Source organism: Oenanthe melanoleuca, chromosome Z (genome assembly GCF_029582105.1).
Source record: "Oenanthe melanoleuca isolate GR-GAL-2019-014 chromosome Z, OMel1.0, whole genome shotgun sequence".
Taxonomy (NCBI): Eukaryota; Metazoa; Chordata; class Aves; order Passeriformes; family Muscicapidae; genus Oenanthe; species Oenanthe melanoleuca.
The window spans coordinates 15,097,863-15,117,073 of record NC_079362.1 but is presented as its reverse complement, the minus strand read 5'-3'; the positions used below and the strand labels follow the sequence as shown (position 1 = coordinate 15,117,073).

Here is a 19,211-nt window from a genome sequence, read left to right as displayed (position 1 = left end):
AAATGTATCTTTGAAACCTAAACTTAATTTTCCACAATTTCTGCCTTTTGTTTTCTGAGAGAGGTATGGCAAAAGAGCCCTTTATTTGCATATATCAGGCTTTATTTGTGTATGTTTGTATGAGAGGTTTGTGCTGAAATACCACTAATTGACAATGGGTTTATATTTATGATCAATCTAAAAGTATAATGTATTCCTAAGAAATTATATTATTAAAATATTTTTAGGAACAGGTGCTAAAGAGTGCCCTGGTTTGTTTGTTTGTTAGGACTAAATATGTAAGTAAATACTTCGAGTATTGCAGCGTCCTATGGAAAGTAATTTTAAAATGAAATTGAATTTATACTTGAATTTAAATGTGGTTAAATTATGACAGAATTTTCTTGTAATTTCTTACTCGCAGAACTAGGAAGGTATGTATAATCTCAAATATTTTAAAGTATAAGCTTTAGTTTAACTGTGTAAAATGTAGTAGTGTTCTACTGTTATATTTTCATCTTTCTTTTGACCCTCCTTTTGACCTCTTTTGACCCTTAAAAGTAGTTTTAAAAGTGTTAGTCAAAAAGAGGCAAGGTCATCTTTCCCTTTGTGGGAAAGAGGCATTATCTGCTAATTTTTAGTGCAGAGATAGTAAGACAAATTTTAAGCTAAGTAGGAAGTACCTATATCAGCACATATGTACAGTAAAACATTTTCCCTCAAAACTACTTCATTACTGTGATTTGGGATTTTTTGGGCTTTTTAAAGATGTTCATATAATGATATTTAATTTCTTTCCTGCTGATAAAGCACTGGTAGCCTGACTGCCTTGATTTACAGTAGAAAGATATTTTTATATATCAGCAATCTTTTTACTTTATGTTTCTTTTTTTGGTATGTATTGCATACTTGTGAATTTGGTTGAATTCACCGGTGATCTAAATTTTTCCCTGGTAAATGGTTTTGCTCTGCGTGATTTGACTGCATCTTTTGAAATTAATGTATTCCAGAAGTTGTGGTAAAAAGGAGTTAAACCAAAACTATACTAGAGTTTTGCCTAACTGCTAAATCATGGTAGGTTATGGCACACAAGGATTTCAGGGGAGACAGACCAGGGAAATGCACAATGATTATGTGATACCTTAAACACAATATTGGAGGGTGTAGCCACGTGGTTTATGTGCGGGGCAGGTTTTGGAGTGGGTGGCATGTGGGCCTCAATCTGTAGCAGATAATGAAAAATGTGTAGGTAAGGCAAGAACATTCTTTTGGCAGATGAGCTTTTTGCAGACTTACCCTCTTTTCAAATATAAAACTGAATTTTAATAAGCTTAAGCTGGTATCTGACCAAGATATAGAAAAAAATTTATGGAATAAGGAATTGAGAGAAAAAGGCTTTCTTCTACCATTACTATTGCCTTGTGTAGTGAATACTTAGCTTCATGACTATTTACATAACAGCAAATTTTTAATCTAGCAGAGTTTATTTTTCTGAGGAATGTTTTACATGTTTTTTCAACTTTTATTTATGCATATTGCATGGAAAAAGGTGCTTTTTAAGATCTGCTTGCTGACAATGCAGTGCACTTGTTTAAATAAGAGAACATGGTATTCATTCTGTGCCAGTTGCTTTTTATATTCCTATCTCTTTTTTCAGTTATTTGAGCTTCTGTAGGTGTCATTAATTATGAGGCTTTTTAGTTGGAATTTGAGTGGCTTTTATTGTTGAACCTCAGTCTTTCTTTTTGAATTATCGTCTCTGGTTTTTCCTTTTTGCACATTCATTTATTGAATAGAATGTAAAATAAACTAATACTTACAAAATCTAATTCAGAGTAGGCAAAATATTGAATTTCTGTAAAACAATGCAGAGCTGAAATTTGTATATAATAGGCTGCAATACATAGAAAGAAAATGATTAAATCATATCTCACTTACCATAGATCTTTTTGATAGGAGCAAAATCTATGTCATTAGTTCCAGACCAGCATATTTCCCATTCACAATGCTTTAGTGCATAACTTGTAGATCTGTCCTCATCATCCTATATTACTTTTTCAAAGCAAGACTAACATGAAGCAAGACAGGATGAATGAAAGTCAATGAAGGTCGACTAGACAATCCTATTACTAGAGATTCTTGGAAGAACACTACTGTGATCTGTTATAAAATTGTGTGTGAATTTTTGTCTTTGTTGACAAGGGTCATTTCTGTAGAACTGCAGTGTATTTTTTATAGTAATCTAGTTTTAGATTATGCTAGTCTAATCTGTTTGTATAATACATCAGAATGTCAGTTGTTTAAAAATTTGTTAGTTCACAGAAACCTTATTTATAATAGACATTTTATGTACCTCTTCTATCTCCTGAGTAGTGAAAATTTAACACACAGTTACATATTGCATTACAAAGAGGCAGTGTTAAGGTGCATAATCATTGCATACATATCACTGCTAATTTTCCGTGCTCTTTTTTTTTATCACTAGATTTTCTTTCATTCTGCAGAGTAGACCATCTCTTGCACTTCATACAGTAAAAGAGCTTCTATTTCTGACACCTACTTCTGGTAGAAATAGTGACCCAGACTGCATATGGAGCTAAACACAAAAGTTTAAGTCTATATAGAAACCATCAGTGCTAGACACTGCAGATGATGAATAAGAAGTTAAGCAGAAGAATAGATGCTTCCAGTCTTGGAAGCATCCTTGGACTTCATTGCTTCTGTATCACGGAATCACAGAATGAGTTAAGTTGGAAAAACTTCTGGGATCACTAAGTCCAAGCTTTGTTCAAATGTTTTATCATTGAGCACTGAGTGCCATGTCTACTCTTCCCTTCACCTTCAGGGATGGGAACTCCACCTCCTTCCTGGGCAGCCCATCACTCTTTTCTGATCACCCTTTCAGATATGGCTAAACTTTATCTACTTTATTTCTCCTTGATACAAATACATCTAATGAAAGAAACAAAAACACCATCACTAACAAGAAAATAACACTAACAAAACACTAAACAATAAGACTAACAAAAACACAAAAAAGAACCCAATCAAAAATACCCCAAACTTCTGCATACAAACTCTGTATCGTTATGGTTTTGACCCATATATGAATAAGGACAGATAGGATTTAGTTATTTGTTATTCTAACTGAAGACTAGGTGATTTTACTTGACTATCATTTTACACATAACTTTTAAATAAATTGCAAATTACTATGTGTTCTTGTTTTCCCCAAACCCTGTAAAAAAAGAACAACAAAAAGACATAATATAAATTTTACCTTTTAACAGATGTTTAGATTACAGACTTTGATCTGGTATTTCCATGCATAGTCTCTTATATTCATCTTAGGAGCAGCCATTCTAGTGAAATTGCAATAGTGTGTGTATGTAAATATAGAAATACATATACATTTATTCCTTCGCAGCTAATACAGTCTTTGGACAGTGGAGTCGTATTAAAGTATTTAACTAAACAGAATATCAGTTTGTTGCAGGCTGTCAGAATGGGAAGCATGATATTAAAAAATCAATTGTTATAAATGACATAGAGTCTGGAAAAGAAATAATGAGTTCCTAGATACTGGTGTAACAAAGAACGCTGAGAGGAAAGTACAGCGTTGATTGAGACAATTTTTGCACTGTTTCCCAATTAAAGTTGAAAGTCATCTTCTGTAGGTAGTTGGGTTTTGTTGTCTGACAGCAAAAGACAGAAACACTTCTTTTTTATTTATAAGTCAAGATAAGAACAAATTGTTTAAGAACAAATTGTTATTTGCAGTGACAAAATATGTGTCTAAATTACCACAGTAATTGTAAAGCATAATCAGGTTATGTCGCACTCCTTTTGACTGGAAAATCTTGATGTTTGCCTGGCATACAGAAGCAATGAAGTATCTTTTTCTGATTAAAAAGATACTGCATATCTAACAAGCACTGAAAAGGTTCACTGCTAATCTGTAAACTATTTAATGTAACTGATCATAATCTACTGTTCTTAATTTTTATTAAAACTATTTTTTCCACAGGCTTTGTTTAGACTAGAGAAAATAGTATAGTATGGAAAGAAGATATTTTAAGTCATAGTAATTTTATTATGAATTTGCATTCATAATGTCATTTTTCAAAGTCTTCATGCACCTAAACATTAGCTGTAAGTAAGAAATTATTTCTAGATTGAAGCTTTAAGTTCTGTAATGATTTTGTGATATTAGGCATTTATACTATTGATTTTTCATTATACATTTTCTTGATAGGTAGGGCAAACCTGTCTGCAACAGAGAATTACACTTAAATCTTCTGTAGGGAGGGTAGACTGAGATTGTAATAGAGTCCTTCTCTAAAATCAACAGCTGAATCAGAGGTTTTAATTTATTTTCTATAGGAGATAAACTTCTCTCATATAGCCCTGTTTGGTGCTGGTAGCATCATAAATACTGCAAATTTCTAAGCCTTTGACTTGTGATAGTATTTGTCACAGTAATCAGTATCTCAAAAAAAGTAATCGTTGGTGTGGCTGTCCTTAGCTGAGAGGAGTGTGCAAAAAGTTAAAATCTAAGGCTGTGTCAGATTGAATCAGAGAAAAATTTCTTACTACAGTGGTTGGCTTTTGTTCAAGCAGGCAGACGTGACATATGGTTCTCTGCTACCCGATTTGTGATTGATTCTGTTCTGCTGACCCTTTTTCCTTTCCTTTTGGCCTGTTTTCAGTTTAATCGGGTTCTAAATACACAATACTAAAAGGCTTGTCTTTTACTTGCAATAAAAATCTCTGCTCACTGAGAAATCTTTCCTTTGAGAAAACTGCACTAGGTCTATAACAATTTTTAGTAACGCCAAAGCAATACAGCTTTTTTGATTTAATGGGGGCTATAAGCACGTATCTCTGGGTTATCTTTTCAAAAGTTGTTTTGCCAGAGTCCTCATCAAGGTCACCATGTGCTGCCAGGGTGCACAAACATGACATGTTAGGAAAGTTGGAACTCTGGGTGTTGGTGATCCACTGCACAGCAGGAATACTGTTCCTATATGAATTCACCTGGGTCTCAGCTGTGCACTGGATATTTCAAAACTTGTTTTGCTTTTCAGTTCTGTGGTAACAGGAAGACATCCATAGAAGTTCGGAATGTTCTCAGCATTCAGGTGTTAGGATTCCAGACACAGTGAGACGTTCCTGAGCAGTGTAGCTGGAAAATACAGGCTTTGTCACACAGTCAGTAGTTAAAAAAAAAAAAAAAAAAGATTTTTCATTACTGTCATTTGCACTGGGTATCTATACTTCTCAGAGAGAAAAAAAAATAAAGCAAAAACAAACCTTACTTGTTTAAAGGAAGGTGTGTGTCGTGTCATAATCATACCTATCTCAGTATTACATTCTTCATAAAGTACCTTTTGATCATTTAGTCTACTTACAAAGCAGTGCATTTATATAATAGATTGTGTTTTATAGTTATTAAATTTTACTAGACAAAGTTAATTATAGATGAAAAACAGTTGTATAAATAAATAAATCTCAATAATAAACTAGATAACATCTTCATTTGGCTGATAACTGACACAGTGGTGTATTGCCATGAGATTACCTAGTCTTATGTGTGAAACAGATGTAATATTACTTTTAAGTTGAGCTCTTCAATTGCTGGGTTTTAATTAAAAGAAATATAAGACAAGGCATATAAATTTAAGGTAGCACACAATTGAAATTCTTTGCAGAGTCAGTGATGGATATAGCATAAGTCTACCAGTTGAAAATAAAAAAATTTGTTAATATGTTCATTTTTGTATATAATTTATGAAAATAGTGGATACAATTGTCTCTTGAGTTATTTGCACATAAATAGGGTGACAATAAGATCTGAATTTGTGGCTATCATCTCTTGCCATGTGTTTCTTTTTTCTCTGCCTTCTGCCAAAAATATTTTTTCTTCCTGGTTTTCATGTATATATGTCCATGCCTATCTATGCAAATTGTGCACACCCAATGCTTTCTTTCAAACTCTTGAAATAAATAGTAGTGGTGGTAATAATAAAAGTCTAAATAAGCTGCTTGCCAATATTAGTAGAAATGTCTTAAGCTGTGTTAAGTATGAGCTTGTATCACCTATTCAACTGTTTATTTACCTGTTTATCTTTTCTGTAGGTGACAGATCAGTCGGTGAAAGCTTTTGCTGAACATTGCCCTGAGCTGCAGTATGTTGGTTTCATGGGTTGCTCTGTTACTTCAAAAGGAGTCATTCACCTTACCAATGTAAGTATCATAACTACTCTCTGGTAGTCATTAGTGTAGTGGACTATAGCTAAGTCATAGGTATCAGCCAAGATAAGATTACATGTATGATTTATAGCACTGGCATGGACAGAAACATGATTAAGTGAGTGAACTTTGTATTATTTAGATTTCACTGTATAAAACCACTGTAACAAAAATGCATTTGTGGGATTATACATTTTCTCACAAACAACAGTGATATTCAGGTTAAAACTCTTAAAAATGCATAATCGCAGCTGATTCCATCACAAACTAAAAAAAAATAAAATTCTAATTGCAAAAGGTTTATACAGACCTCTGGTTGCAGCAGTGTGCCCCCTGAATATGTACTGTTTGACTATATTAATCTTCTTATTTTTTATAAATAGTTTGACAGATATATTTTTTTCTTTCCTTTTTCTTTTGCATAAGAGGAGTGATGTGTGAGAAAACTAACTTGAGTGAATCTGCAGAAAGTAATTAAAGTGTTCAGTAAAATAGATGACTTGGATGAGGTGGACAAACACCATCTAATTAAAATTTGTAGCTGAAAGTAAATCTAGGGATCATGCAAACATGAAAATGGTTAAAGAGATCTTGAGGTAGGAAGTAGAGAGCATATTTAATGAAAATGGAGTGCCTCTGATGAAAGCAAAGGTTTTTTGATGTAGCTGTGAAGGTCTCCTATTGTTATACAGAACCATTCAGCATGTCTGCAAATTACTTTCATCATTTTAGAGCTGCTTTGCTGAAGCTACAGAAGAATTGAAAACATCTCAGAACACATGCAAAAAGAAATAAGCCAGGGAAATCAATTTGTATGGTAAAGTCGTAGGACCTCAAAGGATGCTGTTTCAAAAGAGCTGTGTATTGATGTGATGAGTAAAAGGTGTGCATATCTGTTGGAGAAAGAAATGAGAAAATTATTTTCATATCCAATGAAAATTACATGTGCATAACTATAGGTTATATTTATATACACAACATAAATATAGGAGGTACACAATTTAAAAATTTGACATAGACCAAGTAATCCAAAGCTTTGTAGGAAATTTCCACAATGATCACTTTTCAGCTACATGTTTTGGTTACTGCATTATTCTGACCTACATTTATTGAGTGTTTAACAGATGTTAGATGTCTTATCATTCAACAAAATGACTTTATAATCACATTTATTAGGTTGAAGAACAGTCAAGATCTTGACTTTTTATTAATATGTTTCTGATTTTCACATATTTAATAATACTAAATTATTAGAAATCCTGGTTTGCGCTGGAATAACCCTGTTGAACATGTTCAGAAAATATCTGAGAGGCTGCTTAGACTCTTAGTGTGTAATTACTTTGTAAGTAATTGGTGAATGTTGGGACTTGAGACTTAGGTATTTCAGTTTCCTTCCCTCAAGCTATATCTGTACAACTTCTGGAGGATGTGAATACTGCAAAGACAGTGATATGATAACACTCTAAGTTAGGGATCCTTAACCTGGAGAAAACTCAAGGGAGACTTTACTGGAACCTTTAAATACTTAGAGGGGATTTATGAGAAAAATAGGGACAGGCATTTTAGAAATGTAGTAGCAAGTAGTAACATTATTTGCTGCATTTGTCTTTCCCAGATTTCATCTGTTAATGACATAAGTTTTTGTTCTAACCATTGTGCACTTCTGTGGTTGGTTTTGTGTTGAGTACTTAACTGGTGCTTCAAAACTGTTTAGTAGTAATTCCAGTCTGATGTTCCTAGAGAAGGTGGAATCTCCTCTTTGCTCTTTGTGGCCCTGAGTGTGTCCCTCCAGGCTGTGCAGCGCTAGTTGCCTTCAGTTTGCCTGTGTGCAAACTGGAGATAACAGCAGTGGCCTCAGTTGTGAAATTACTTTAGGGTTGATGGATGTATAAAAATTGAGTGGTTTATTATTACTGTATTTTCCCCCTAGTAATGTTAGCTCTCTTTAAAAATACAGGCACTTGAAAAATTCTAAATTACAGTGCTGCTGCATCACAGAGCTTTTTTAATAGCTAATTGTGGGGTATGGAATATAAAGTGTTGTATACTTAAGGAGAAGTCGAAACATTCCGGGTTTATTTTTACTATTTTTCTGCTGAGCAGAATGATAGTAAAAAAAAATTTGCTTTTTGAACAAGACCATATCATCACACTGATGCCTTTTTTCCTTGAAGTTATTATAAACTGAAAAAAATACAGATAAAGCAAATAATGACTTCTTGGCTAAGATGATAGGCACTTCATGTACTGATACAAGAAGAAAGGGAAAAAAGGAGTGTGTTTATATGCAATTCACAGTTAGACCCTCAGTTGAAATCAGTTGTTTGTTCTGATGACCTGAATGTTTCATTTTCCTTTAGAGTTTTAATGTGTGAAACATTGTCACAAAAGAAGTGAATGGCCTCCTCCATGACATCAGAATATTTAGTCTAATACTTACCAGTATTGTTTCTCAGAAGGAGAGAAGAACCTGTGTAGTGTTGAAGTTCATCTACTGTTTTCACCATGTCTCCATGTGCTGTTTTCTTGTTTTATCTCTCTTTATAACTTATTTTATTATTTAATTAGCTTTCCATGTGTGATTTTTTCCTTGTTTGCACTCTTTCTCCCTTCCACACATCTTTGTCTCTCAAGAGTTTATCCCTAGTTATTTTTTACTTTGCTTCTCCTGTTAGTGTGAAGATCAACACAAATGTGAAAGGTGCCTGTGCACATTAGGTGGTTGTGTTGAAGACAGAACAACCAGAAGGGTAATTTTCGTTCATTGAAAAGATGGGCATAAGAAACTTTTCTTTCTAGTGAGGCAGTGAGTTTTTAATGTTACGTCTTTGACCTCATGGCCAATAGGATTTTCCTCCCATGTTATGGTAATTCCTTCTCAGCAGTTTGTTGCACTTGTAGTAGAATTTTTGCATCAGCAAATCTTGACATATAGATATAATATTATTACCATGCCACTTCCTTGGCTTCTCCCTTTGGTTTCTGATATATATCTATATCTATATATCTATATATCTATATATCTATATGTCTATATATCTATATCTATATCTATAGATATCTATATCTATATATCTATATCTATATCTATATATCTATATATATATCTATATGCAAGGGGAATTACTTTGTAGCAATATAAAGCTATGCTTTCTACAATGTATGCTTCCAACAGACTGTCTGATAAAGTTTGTTAATGACATTTAATTATATATGAGTCCTTGTACAGAACCTTGACAGAAAAAAAATTCTAACTTAGAAAAAGATTCTGTTAATCATCAATGCATGAAGGCAGTTCATCTAAGAAGTACTTTTGGAATAATGTGATCTTCACTTTTTCTTTATCTCATAATAGTTACTCAAGACCAATCGAGCTGTGTCTGAGTTGGTGGTCAGCATGAAGTCAATCAAAATTCAGATTTATGGAGCAAATTCTTAGCGCTCATTCAGTGTAGACATCGTCAGCATGACAGATACATAATGATAATCTACACGTGACAGGACTGATTTTGCGAGAGCCTTTCTGAACTGGAGTAATGTGTGGTTTGTTTTCAGTAAATGATTTGTTTTGACACAGTGTTCTGCTTTATATTCATACTGTGGTAGTATTTCAGCATACCTTCTGATCTTAAAATCATTCAGCTTCCTGACTGATTGCTGTTCTTTGACTAGGTACAGAGAAAAAAGTATTTTAATCAGTTTTATACAATGAACTGGATTTCCTAAGATAGAATGTGATTTATTTCAATCTGGTTGCCTTTAGTAGTATGTCGTTTTAAATATTAGTCTTCCAATTGAAGGAAAAGGGCATTGACTGAGGGTTTTTGAGTATGGTGATTCTGGGACATTCTTCGTGAGTGTTGTCTTGCAACTTTAATTGGTACGGTGCTGTCTAAGTTAATGTTTTTGCACCTTGTCAAACTGAACATGATGATTTTGAATTAAGTTAACTGTGTCCCTCTTAAGAGATTCTTGTTCCTAATTGGAAGAATTTGATGGTTGTACCCAACTGTCATTTATCTCAATGAAGTAAAAAACACATTGCAGAGAAGACTGCATGGTTGAAAGGGTTGGCTCTATGAAACTTCCACTTCCCTTCTACCCTCCCAAAAAATTCATTAGAAGTACTTGACCGTAAATAATATGAAGATGTAAACTATGAATCAGCAAAAATGTAATTCTGCAGCAACTTTTAGAGTTTATAATCTGGAAATGTTGCAGAGATGCTATATGTGTGGTTGATATGTGTATGCAGGTCCCTCCTCTAGAGGTGATTAAATCTTTGTGCTTACAACTCGGTTTTGATTGTGTATTTGTTACTTAAGCAATGGGACCTTAATATTTCACAGTACTTAAGAACTGAAATTAAAATTTATTTACAGGCAAAGCATTTAATCAGTTTATGGGAAAATAAACTCCTTTGTAACTATTCAATCATTTTCCAATTCTTTAGATCATGTATGATTACTGTTCTAGGATCACAGTATATCTCAATTGTGGAGTTCATTTATGGCAGCTCTTCAGTAAAAATTAATGCATGTGACTTTTAAAAAAATAGTTAATAGATTTTATTGATGTTACAATAAAAAGAATGTGGTTTATAGTTTTTTTCATGTTGCTGTTTTTCATTTCCTGCAATCATACATTTGCTTTGGGAGATTTAAGTCAGAGAGCAGTTTATTCCCTGAGGACATGTATAGACAGAGAGTGTCAAGAAAATTAAACTTAATTAGCAAAAGATGTGAGTTTAAAGCTCATTAAGTCCTTATAAGCACTTTCCTTCAGAAATAATTTGGCTTTCATACTGAAGAGGATTAATCTTACATGAATTGTTTAGTGGTGGACTTGGCAGTTTTAGGTTTCAGCTGGACTCAGTCTTAAAGTTCTTCTCCAACCTAAATGATTCTATGGTTCTGTTCTCTTCTATGCTTTTTAGGGCAGTGTATCTCTACAGGAATTGTGGAAGCATGCAATGGGAAAAAATTGTGTACTGATTACATTAGCACTTTCAATACAATAACATCTAAATATTCACAGAGTTGATACACCCACAGTTAAATTACCTATAATCCCAATGGTAATAGTGATTCTCTGTTCCAGGTTTCAGTAACCAAGGTAGAAATCATATTAATTGCATGTGATTCAGGCACACAGTATGATAATCTCTGAATCTTCAAATATATCAGTTGGCATACAATTTCATTTAAATCAACCAAACAAAGTAATTTAAAAACCACAAAGATTTTGGCATATTTTAAAATACTTGAGATCCAGAAATAAGGGGTAATAATCAGTAATATCAGCAAGAATGTGTTTATAGATATTACACAGTTAGTTTAAGTGTTTCTGCTTTTTAAAAATTCTGGTATTTTCTGTTTCATATTTTAAGTCCTCTGCCTACTTATTTGCATTGTGTTTAGTCACATTGAGTATTCCTTTTTCCATTAAAATGTTTTGACTGACTGACTGACATAGCTGAGTTCAAAGTTTAAATTCTGCTCATGCATGCTTATTTGCAAAGCTGTAAAATGAAGAGTTCAAGAAAAAGCTTGGATATCTGCAGAACAAGGGCCCTGAAATCACTCAGTAAAATGGTGTTGCTGCATGAACAAAAATAGTTTTGGTTATAAAAAATACAAAAGGAAAAACATTATAAATGCAATGTAATGTAAGACTGAGCATTTAAGTCACAGAATATCCTCTTTTTGTTGAATAAACACTGTTTAAAGCTACTCTATTTTAATCTCAAATTTTATGAATGCACTGTAGAGTCCAGCATCTGTTTTTTAATTGTCTACTTTGGAGATGTTTGATTTTTCTTTTTAATATCATTCTACTTTTAGCTATGAGGGTTAGTATTAGGATGTAAGACTTATGTATTTTTCTCTTCCAATTTTTTCTAGTAGTGATTGTATCATTGTAGCATATTCCCCCTAAAATTACTTCTCAAGTAAGTTGTAAAATAGGAAATTTGTCATAAAAGTATTTACATATTTTTTTAAATGAAAATGATTACATAGACATTTGTTACAATTCTCTCACCGGTGATGACATGTTGATACCTTTGATTTAAGTAGGCAGAGAGGTATTCTTTTCACTGTCATATTCAGATTGTCTCAAAAGGGAGTGTGCATTCAGTTCTGCAAGTCTTGAAAGCCATTGATACTCATTTTCAGGTTGTAGAGAACAAAGTATACTTGCGTATGTATCAATCTGAAGCAGTCTCTTTAAACTTCTAAGACACAAAGTTTTCTTCATTGAGCATATTTTGCCTGAGAAAAAGAATTAACCTACCAAATGGGTCAGGTGTTTAAAATGAAGGAATGTGACAGTAAAAAAGGCAACTGATGGCTGGGTTACTGTATATTGAATGCAATAATAGACTATTACTAGTATGAAGAAAGAAGCAGTGAGGGAATGATCATTCTCCTGTGATGGTAATGGACAAAATCTACCTTGAAAACACTGTTAATTTGGTGGAAAGGAATACTAGAGATTCAGTTTAGGTTTTGACTCCACCCATTCAATGCCAAAGTTTTTTTCCTGGGAAACCACAAATGCTTCCTGCTACATTCATCATTGCATCATTGAGGTAAATAATATACTGTTGTTGCCTCTTACCTGATTTGAAGCCACATTTTAAAGGCACTTTTTAAAGGAGCACTGGCTTCTCTCCATGCATTGATAGTTTAGAGTAAATTTGTGGGCTTAAGTCCATAAGTAATAATGGCAAAAGAATCACCAGTATTGTCATCTGCTCATAAGAAGAATGCTGTTGAGAAAGAAAACTTTGGGTTTTCTTAAATGGGAAGATTTTCTACTTGTCTTTTAAGTTTCCTTAGATGTTTAGTGTCATAGAATGTATTCATTGTTGAGCTGTCCAGCAGGTGTATTTTTCTATGTTACACACACAGGCCACATTATTGCCTTCGTGGTTTAATGGCTGAAATATCTAATATGAGTAGCTGTATGATGGTGAGGAAATCTACAGTTGCTTCCCCTTCTTGTTATTTATGCAAGAAAAAATGAGAGATTGGTTATGAGGTTTTTTTTGGTACATAGAAAATAGGTTTAAACTTCATGCTAGAGTATGTATGAAATGAGAACAGACAGAGCTGGTAAAGGTGTGTATTTTATTAACACAGTATCAACCATTGTATGCTGTGTTCCCTAGTAAGAAGGCAAAGAAGTTTATCAGAATTTGAGTGGGAACACAGCAAGTACCTATACAGTGATACCTGTGGTAATATCATAATAACAGAAATTTATTGTCCTTGGTTCTGTAGACATACCCTGCTGGTGTTCCTCAGAGATCAGGATTCTTGATTTTATGCTTGCTTTGCAGAATTTTTGGAAACGGTGTGTAGTTTATGTTCAGCTTTTGTTTGGAGATGGTTAAAAACTTAACAAAACTCCAGTTTCTGTAGAAGGCTACCTATATTTGAAGTCCTCTTCTTTTCCTTCTCTTCTTTTCTTCTCACACCATGCTGCCACCTCTCCCCCAGACCCCCTGCCCTAAATACATTGACTTAATAATTAACTACTGAAGTGGACCAATTATGTGATCTCAGTTGTATGCCTTTACTTAATCAGATCCTTAGTGACTTAAATCACTGATGAGGATCATTTTTTCTCTTTTACAGGGAAAGTAAATTCAATTAAAGTGTCAATATTGCCTAATGCAATTATTTTTCCAGAGTATAACAGAGATTATTTCAGACAGCTTACAAAGCAAACAGTACTTGGAGGTTATTATGACTAAACTGATACTGGAGAAGTCTGTAAAAAAATACTTTTTTGCATCCATAACTCATAAAAAGGGTTTGCTTTTGAAGGACACGAGAATGATTAACACTAGTAATAAGTCAGTTTAATCAGTGCATAACTTTTAATTATATTGTTCTGTGACTCCAAGTTTTGTCCTTTAAAATATCTAATCTGCTATTGATAACTGCAGTTAGAATACAGTATTAATACTATATTTTGCAGGGAGTTTGTATTATTTGTTTACTTTGAAAGCCTTATACTCTGGAGTTGTTAATTGCATTCATTTGACTCTAAGCACGAAAGTGCTGTCTCACTTCCTTCCATGCCTTATTTTTCTTGTGGCTAAATAATATTTTACCTTGGTATCTTACACTCCATGTATTTAAGAGGAGAAGGAAGGCCTGTGCCTTTACTGTAGGTTGTATTGCCCCTTGAGAGAGAGTGTCTGGATTTTATGTAGTAACTGAGTGCCTGAATTACAACTTTGCTCAAGCTGAATGCTGTGAATATCTCTGGTATGTTTGTTTTTTGTAAAAAATACAGTAATCTTATCTGTCATGACTAGCTTGCACACACTGTGAAACTTCAAAAAAAATTATCAGTTTTTTCAACAGTTATGTATTTGAATGAATTTCAGATTATTTCTTTCTCTCATATTTGTCTCAATAGCTAAGAAATCTTTCAAGCTTGGATCTACGTCATATCACAGAACTGGACAATGAAACCGTGATGGAAATAGTAAAGAGATGCAAAAACCTTAATTCTCTCAATCTGTGTCTGAACTGGATCATTAATGACAGGTAACTTCATTAAAGCATCCAAAAGCAGTGTAATGCAAATTTAACTTAGTTGTGTTAGTTGAGAATAGTTCCTCATGGCGTGGGGGTTGGAGGAGATTGATTAAAGTAAACAGTGTTTGCTGAGTACTTGTTCTTGTTTGTTTTGAGTAAATTATCCAGACACCTATTTTGTGGAATGTTTGCCTATATCTGGAATAGAGAAAAGTTTAGTTATGACTGGATGGCAGCACTGATTTGTTTCATGTGGATTTCAGGAGAATATGTTCTGTACAAGATTTGATTAAAATGTTCAATTGCAATTGAACTGACTCCTTCAGTAGGTGTCCAGGATATAGAAAAATTTATATGCACACAAAGAGTGAAGCATACATTTGACTTCATAAGTAATAATCAACCATTTGTGAATTAAATAGTTGGATTCCTGTATTTTTAAAAAGCAGCAAGGTTATTTGGTTGGTTTAGGGATTTTTTTTTTTTTTTTTTTTTTTTTTTTTGCAAAGAGCTCCAGAATGAGGATGGAAGAATAACTGGGTTATTGCCTAGTCTTTTCCTTTTGACCAGAATACCTCTTACCCTGGTGTATTCCAGTCTTTTGCTCAACTAATTTATTTCAAAGTTAAGTATGTGGAAAAAGATTATGTATACTTATATCACAGATCAGATGAAAAATAAAAATACTGAGCATTTTAAAAGTGAACATTTTCTTTTAAAATGAAAAAACTGAGCAAAGTCAGTGCCTGAGGGTACACAGGAAGGAATATATTTAATTACTTCTGCCAGACTATTTCATTTTAACTGGTGCTTTAAACAGAAGGAAAGAGACATTTTGAACAGACAGGAGTTCTAAAACAGTTTCATATAAACCAGAATAATGTATTCTAGCAATTGTACTTATTTCCTATTATTACTTTTTGGTTTTTTAGTAAGGTATGCTTTCAAGGTTTTCAAAAGTAATTATGGGCATACAGACTTTGGTAAAAATGTAGTGTTCTAAAAGTAATAAAATTGCAATGTGTTCAATAGGAAGTACCAGTAATTTTTGCCATAACTCTTTGTAGCCCTTAAAACAGTTTTTTGGATTTGTTGGTTTAGGTCAGACCTTTGATGCAACTTCATTGTTTTCGAAAGCATTTAGTTGCTTCAGATTTTTCTGTCTGTAGGGCCTTATTTTCATGTGTGGAATCAGGTTACTGGAACCTAGAAAAATAATGAGTAAAAATGCAAATTAAAAAAACAGACAGTTTTCAGGTTTTAATTAAAGTACTTAGAAATGTATATGCATCTTCTTGAATGTTGGGAGTATGGCAGTCTGCTAAGTTTGATCTAAACTGCTGTCAAACTGTTCTTGAAAATTCTTTATTAGCATTCCTATAATAATAAGTATATATTTTAATTCTATGCATATTACTGTAAAATTTCACACTTAATATGAATTACAAAAATTGTGAATCTTAGCAAGAAAAGGAAGCAATGACAGATAATCTGCTTCTTTGTGTAACTTTTAGTTGTTTATTTTTGTTTCTTAAGGTTGTCCATTTCATGTTTTTTTCTGATACTATAACAATTAAAGTTTGGAAATTTGAGTTATTTTCTAGTTAAAAAAAAAAAAAAACAAAAACAAGAAAAAGAAAATTTAGAAGATAATTAATGCCTGTAAATCTTATTCATAAGCAGCTATTTGACAATTTAGATATTTTTCTTATTTTAAAAGTAGCATGAAACTCTGTCTGAACTGAATAAAGTTGCTTGCTCTACTTGCCCTAAAAGCTCAATTGAGAATAATGGAAAATTATATGAAAGCAACATGGTACAGCTGCTGGACTTTAGTTGAAGTAAACATCAGTTTAGGAGAGTATTTTGAGTGTACTTGCTTTGAGAATACAAGTGAGCCTTTGGAAGCTGACAGGACTGTTCAGGTGCTTGGGTTAAAATGAAAATTAGTTTAAACTAAGTAAATTAGTTTATTAACTATTTAAGATTAGCCTTTTTTATTTTTTTTTTAATTTGTTACTGTTGAGTGGCTCCTAGTCAGTGGGAATGTCAGAGGAGATTCTGTGTCTTTCCAGCGCATATGAGATAGTAGCAGTCTAATGTTTTTCCTGATCCCTGGTTTTGAAATAAAGATTAGTTTTAGCTCTCCCCACTTCCCACCCCATTATCAAGCGGGTTTACTTTTGAGATCTAGCTGCATAGAACTTGTATTCCAGATCTTTTCAAACTTAATGGGATAATATTTTGATCACTTTAAAGTTCTGAGAGCTGAGCTTCTTTAAAGCCTTGGAAAACTATTTTGTTCCATTTCTTTCTGCACAATATCGAGTGTGAAAGAAAACTAGAAAGTTTTTAAAATACCAGTATAACTTACAAGAGCTAAGTAGCTCTGAAAGGCAGTTAATTATTGCTTGGCAGAAATAAGTCAGTGGTTTTAAAACTTTCAATTTCATGATTGTTTCTAGAAATCCATTAAAGTTCTTTCCATAAGCTAGAGTACAACTCTAGAACACTTACAGTCCTTTCTTGCTTGTGACATGGTGTTAGAGTTAATCCTGTGATCATTACATTTCTTCTTAAAAAGATGTAATTTTTGGAGTGTAAGAGCTTTGCTTGGCAGGCACTTGCTAAGATTTTTTCTGCTGTGATTCTTCTGCATGTGCAAAAATTGAGGAGGACTGCTATTTCTGTGTTTTGATTAGAGCTCTTTTTTGTTTTGGACATATACATCTAAAAAGTGTATGTGAGGCAGTAAAAAAAATAATTTGCTTTTACCTAAGGCAAAAAATATATTCAGTCGAGATACCCTTGACATTATTTTAAAATGAAGAAAAAAGAGGTCTCTTCTGTTGACTTGTAAAATAAGTTTGTAGAAGTTGTGATTAAAGCAAGATCATAAAACACCAATTGAAGGAATCTAATGTAATGATTTCTTCTCTAAGTATTACAGCTCACTCAAAAGCTTCATATACTATTTTTCAGATGGGTTTAGTTTGTTATAGAAACTATGCTACTTCTTTCAAATATGAACAAAACCAAGCTTGCAAATTCTTTTCATATGCATCATGAGTAGATTACATCAAGTCTGCAATTGGAAAGGATTGAGTTCTTTGTACATGGTGAGGTGACTAATATACTCTGAAGCTTGCTTTTGGTAACATTATCACCTTGAAGTTGTTTTTATGGTCACTGCCCTTGTTCTTTTGAATTTCAATTGATGAAGTAAAAACAACATCTAGAAATAAGCCTTATGGGGGATTCAGGAAATGCAGTAAGATGTGCTGGAAAAGTTTTCAGGGATGTGTGAGTTTTTTAATAGTTTGAGGAACATCTGCTATTTTATTATATCCATAATGATCAGGAAGCAAACAACAGTCAGTAACTTTTTCTGGTGAATCTCCTCACTATGGACTGAGAGTTGCAATTCACTTCAACATCTGTGTTACATAATTCACCTGGGGACAGACATTTAAAAGCTGTGCAGTAACTGTGAAATCTTGAGAATATTTCTGCTTGCTTCAGTCGTCCTCTTACTAAAATATTTCCTTATATTTGTGTAATATTTATATAGAAGTTGTTTGCCAGCCTCTACTGTATCTATGTTTCTTCTTAGAAAGAAAGGAATAATGCAGATAAGGCAAATAACTTTATTTACAGACGCAGTGTGGCTTTTTTGTGCCATGGCACTGCCAGTCACCCAGGATAAGATTCTACCTGCAGTACAAAGTTATCGATTGGTTTTGCAGTCAAAGGACAGTATTTTTCCAACTATTTATGAATTTTGGTTCTTCCTCTATAGGTGGTGCTACATGTTCTTGTAATAACGTCTCAAAAGAACTGTGTTTTTTCATATAGTTTATTACATATATTGTAGGTGACTTTAATAGCAGGTGCTAAGATTTGCAGAGCATCTGGACATCGTTGGCAGCAAGTTATGGTTGTGACTTGGAGGCTGATATGCAATATCTCCATGGCACAATAAAACATGAGAATTTTGCTTATTGATCTTGTGTTGGTATCACTTACCATCTCTGGACTTCTGATTAGTGATGGGGAGGAAAGAGAGGTATTAATGTGCACCTCCTTGAGCTGTTAGCACAGATGGAAAACCTGGATGTTGTCTTGTTATTCCATTTCTGAGAAAACTGCTTTTTCTTCTTTGGTGTTTCTATGAAAATCCACTATGGATATACCAGAGTAGGCAGTGTAATGGGATAGTCTACCCATACTGTAATGATTAAGATTTGTTGGTGAGGATTATACTTGGAGTCCAAGACAGAGGAACATGAAAATATGGACATTTTACAAGAAGAGTAGTCAGGAAGTCAATATACAGAAGAAGTTCAGTGGAAACATGGAAACAGACCATAAGCCTGAAAATCAAACTGTTTGTAGAGCCTCAGAGTCAGGAGAAAGGAGAAT

At 33.3% G+C, this 19,211-nt stretch overlaps 1 protein-coding gene across 1 annotated transcript in view; it reads left to right on the top strand.

The window, feature by feature from the left end:
• Nucleotides 1-19,211, top strand: part of FBXL17 (F-box and leucine rich repeat protein 17) — a 264,652-nt gene that overhangs the window by 69,534 nt on the left and 175,907 nt on the right. Inside the window, exons 5-6 of the mRNA XM_056513952.1 lie at nucleotides 6,118-6,225; nucleotides 14,668-14,798. Of these exons, the coding sequence (XP_056369927.1) occupies nucleotides 6,118-6,225; nucleotides 14,668-14,798 (239 nt within the window). The remainder of the gene's footprint in view (nucleotides 1-6,117; nucleotides 6,226-14,667; nucleotides 14,799-19,211) is intronic.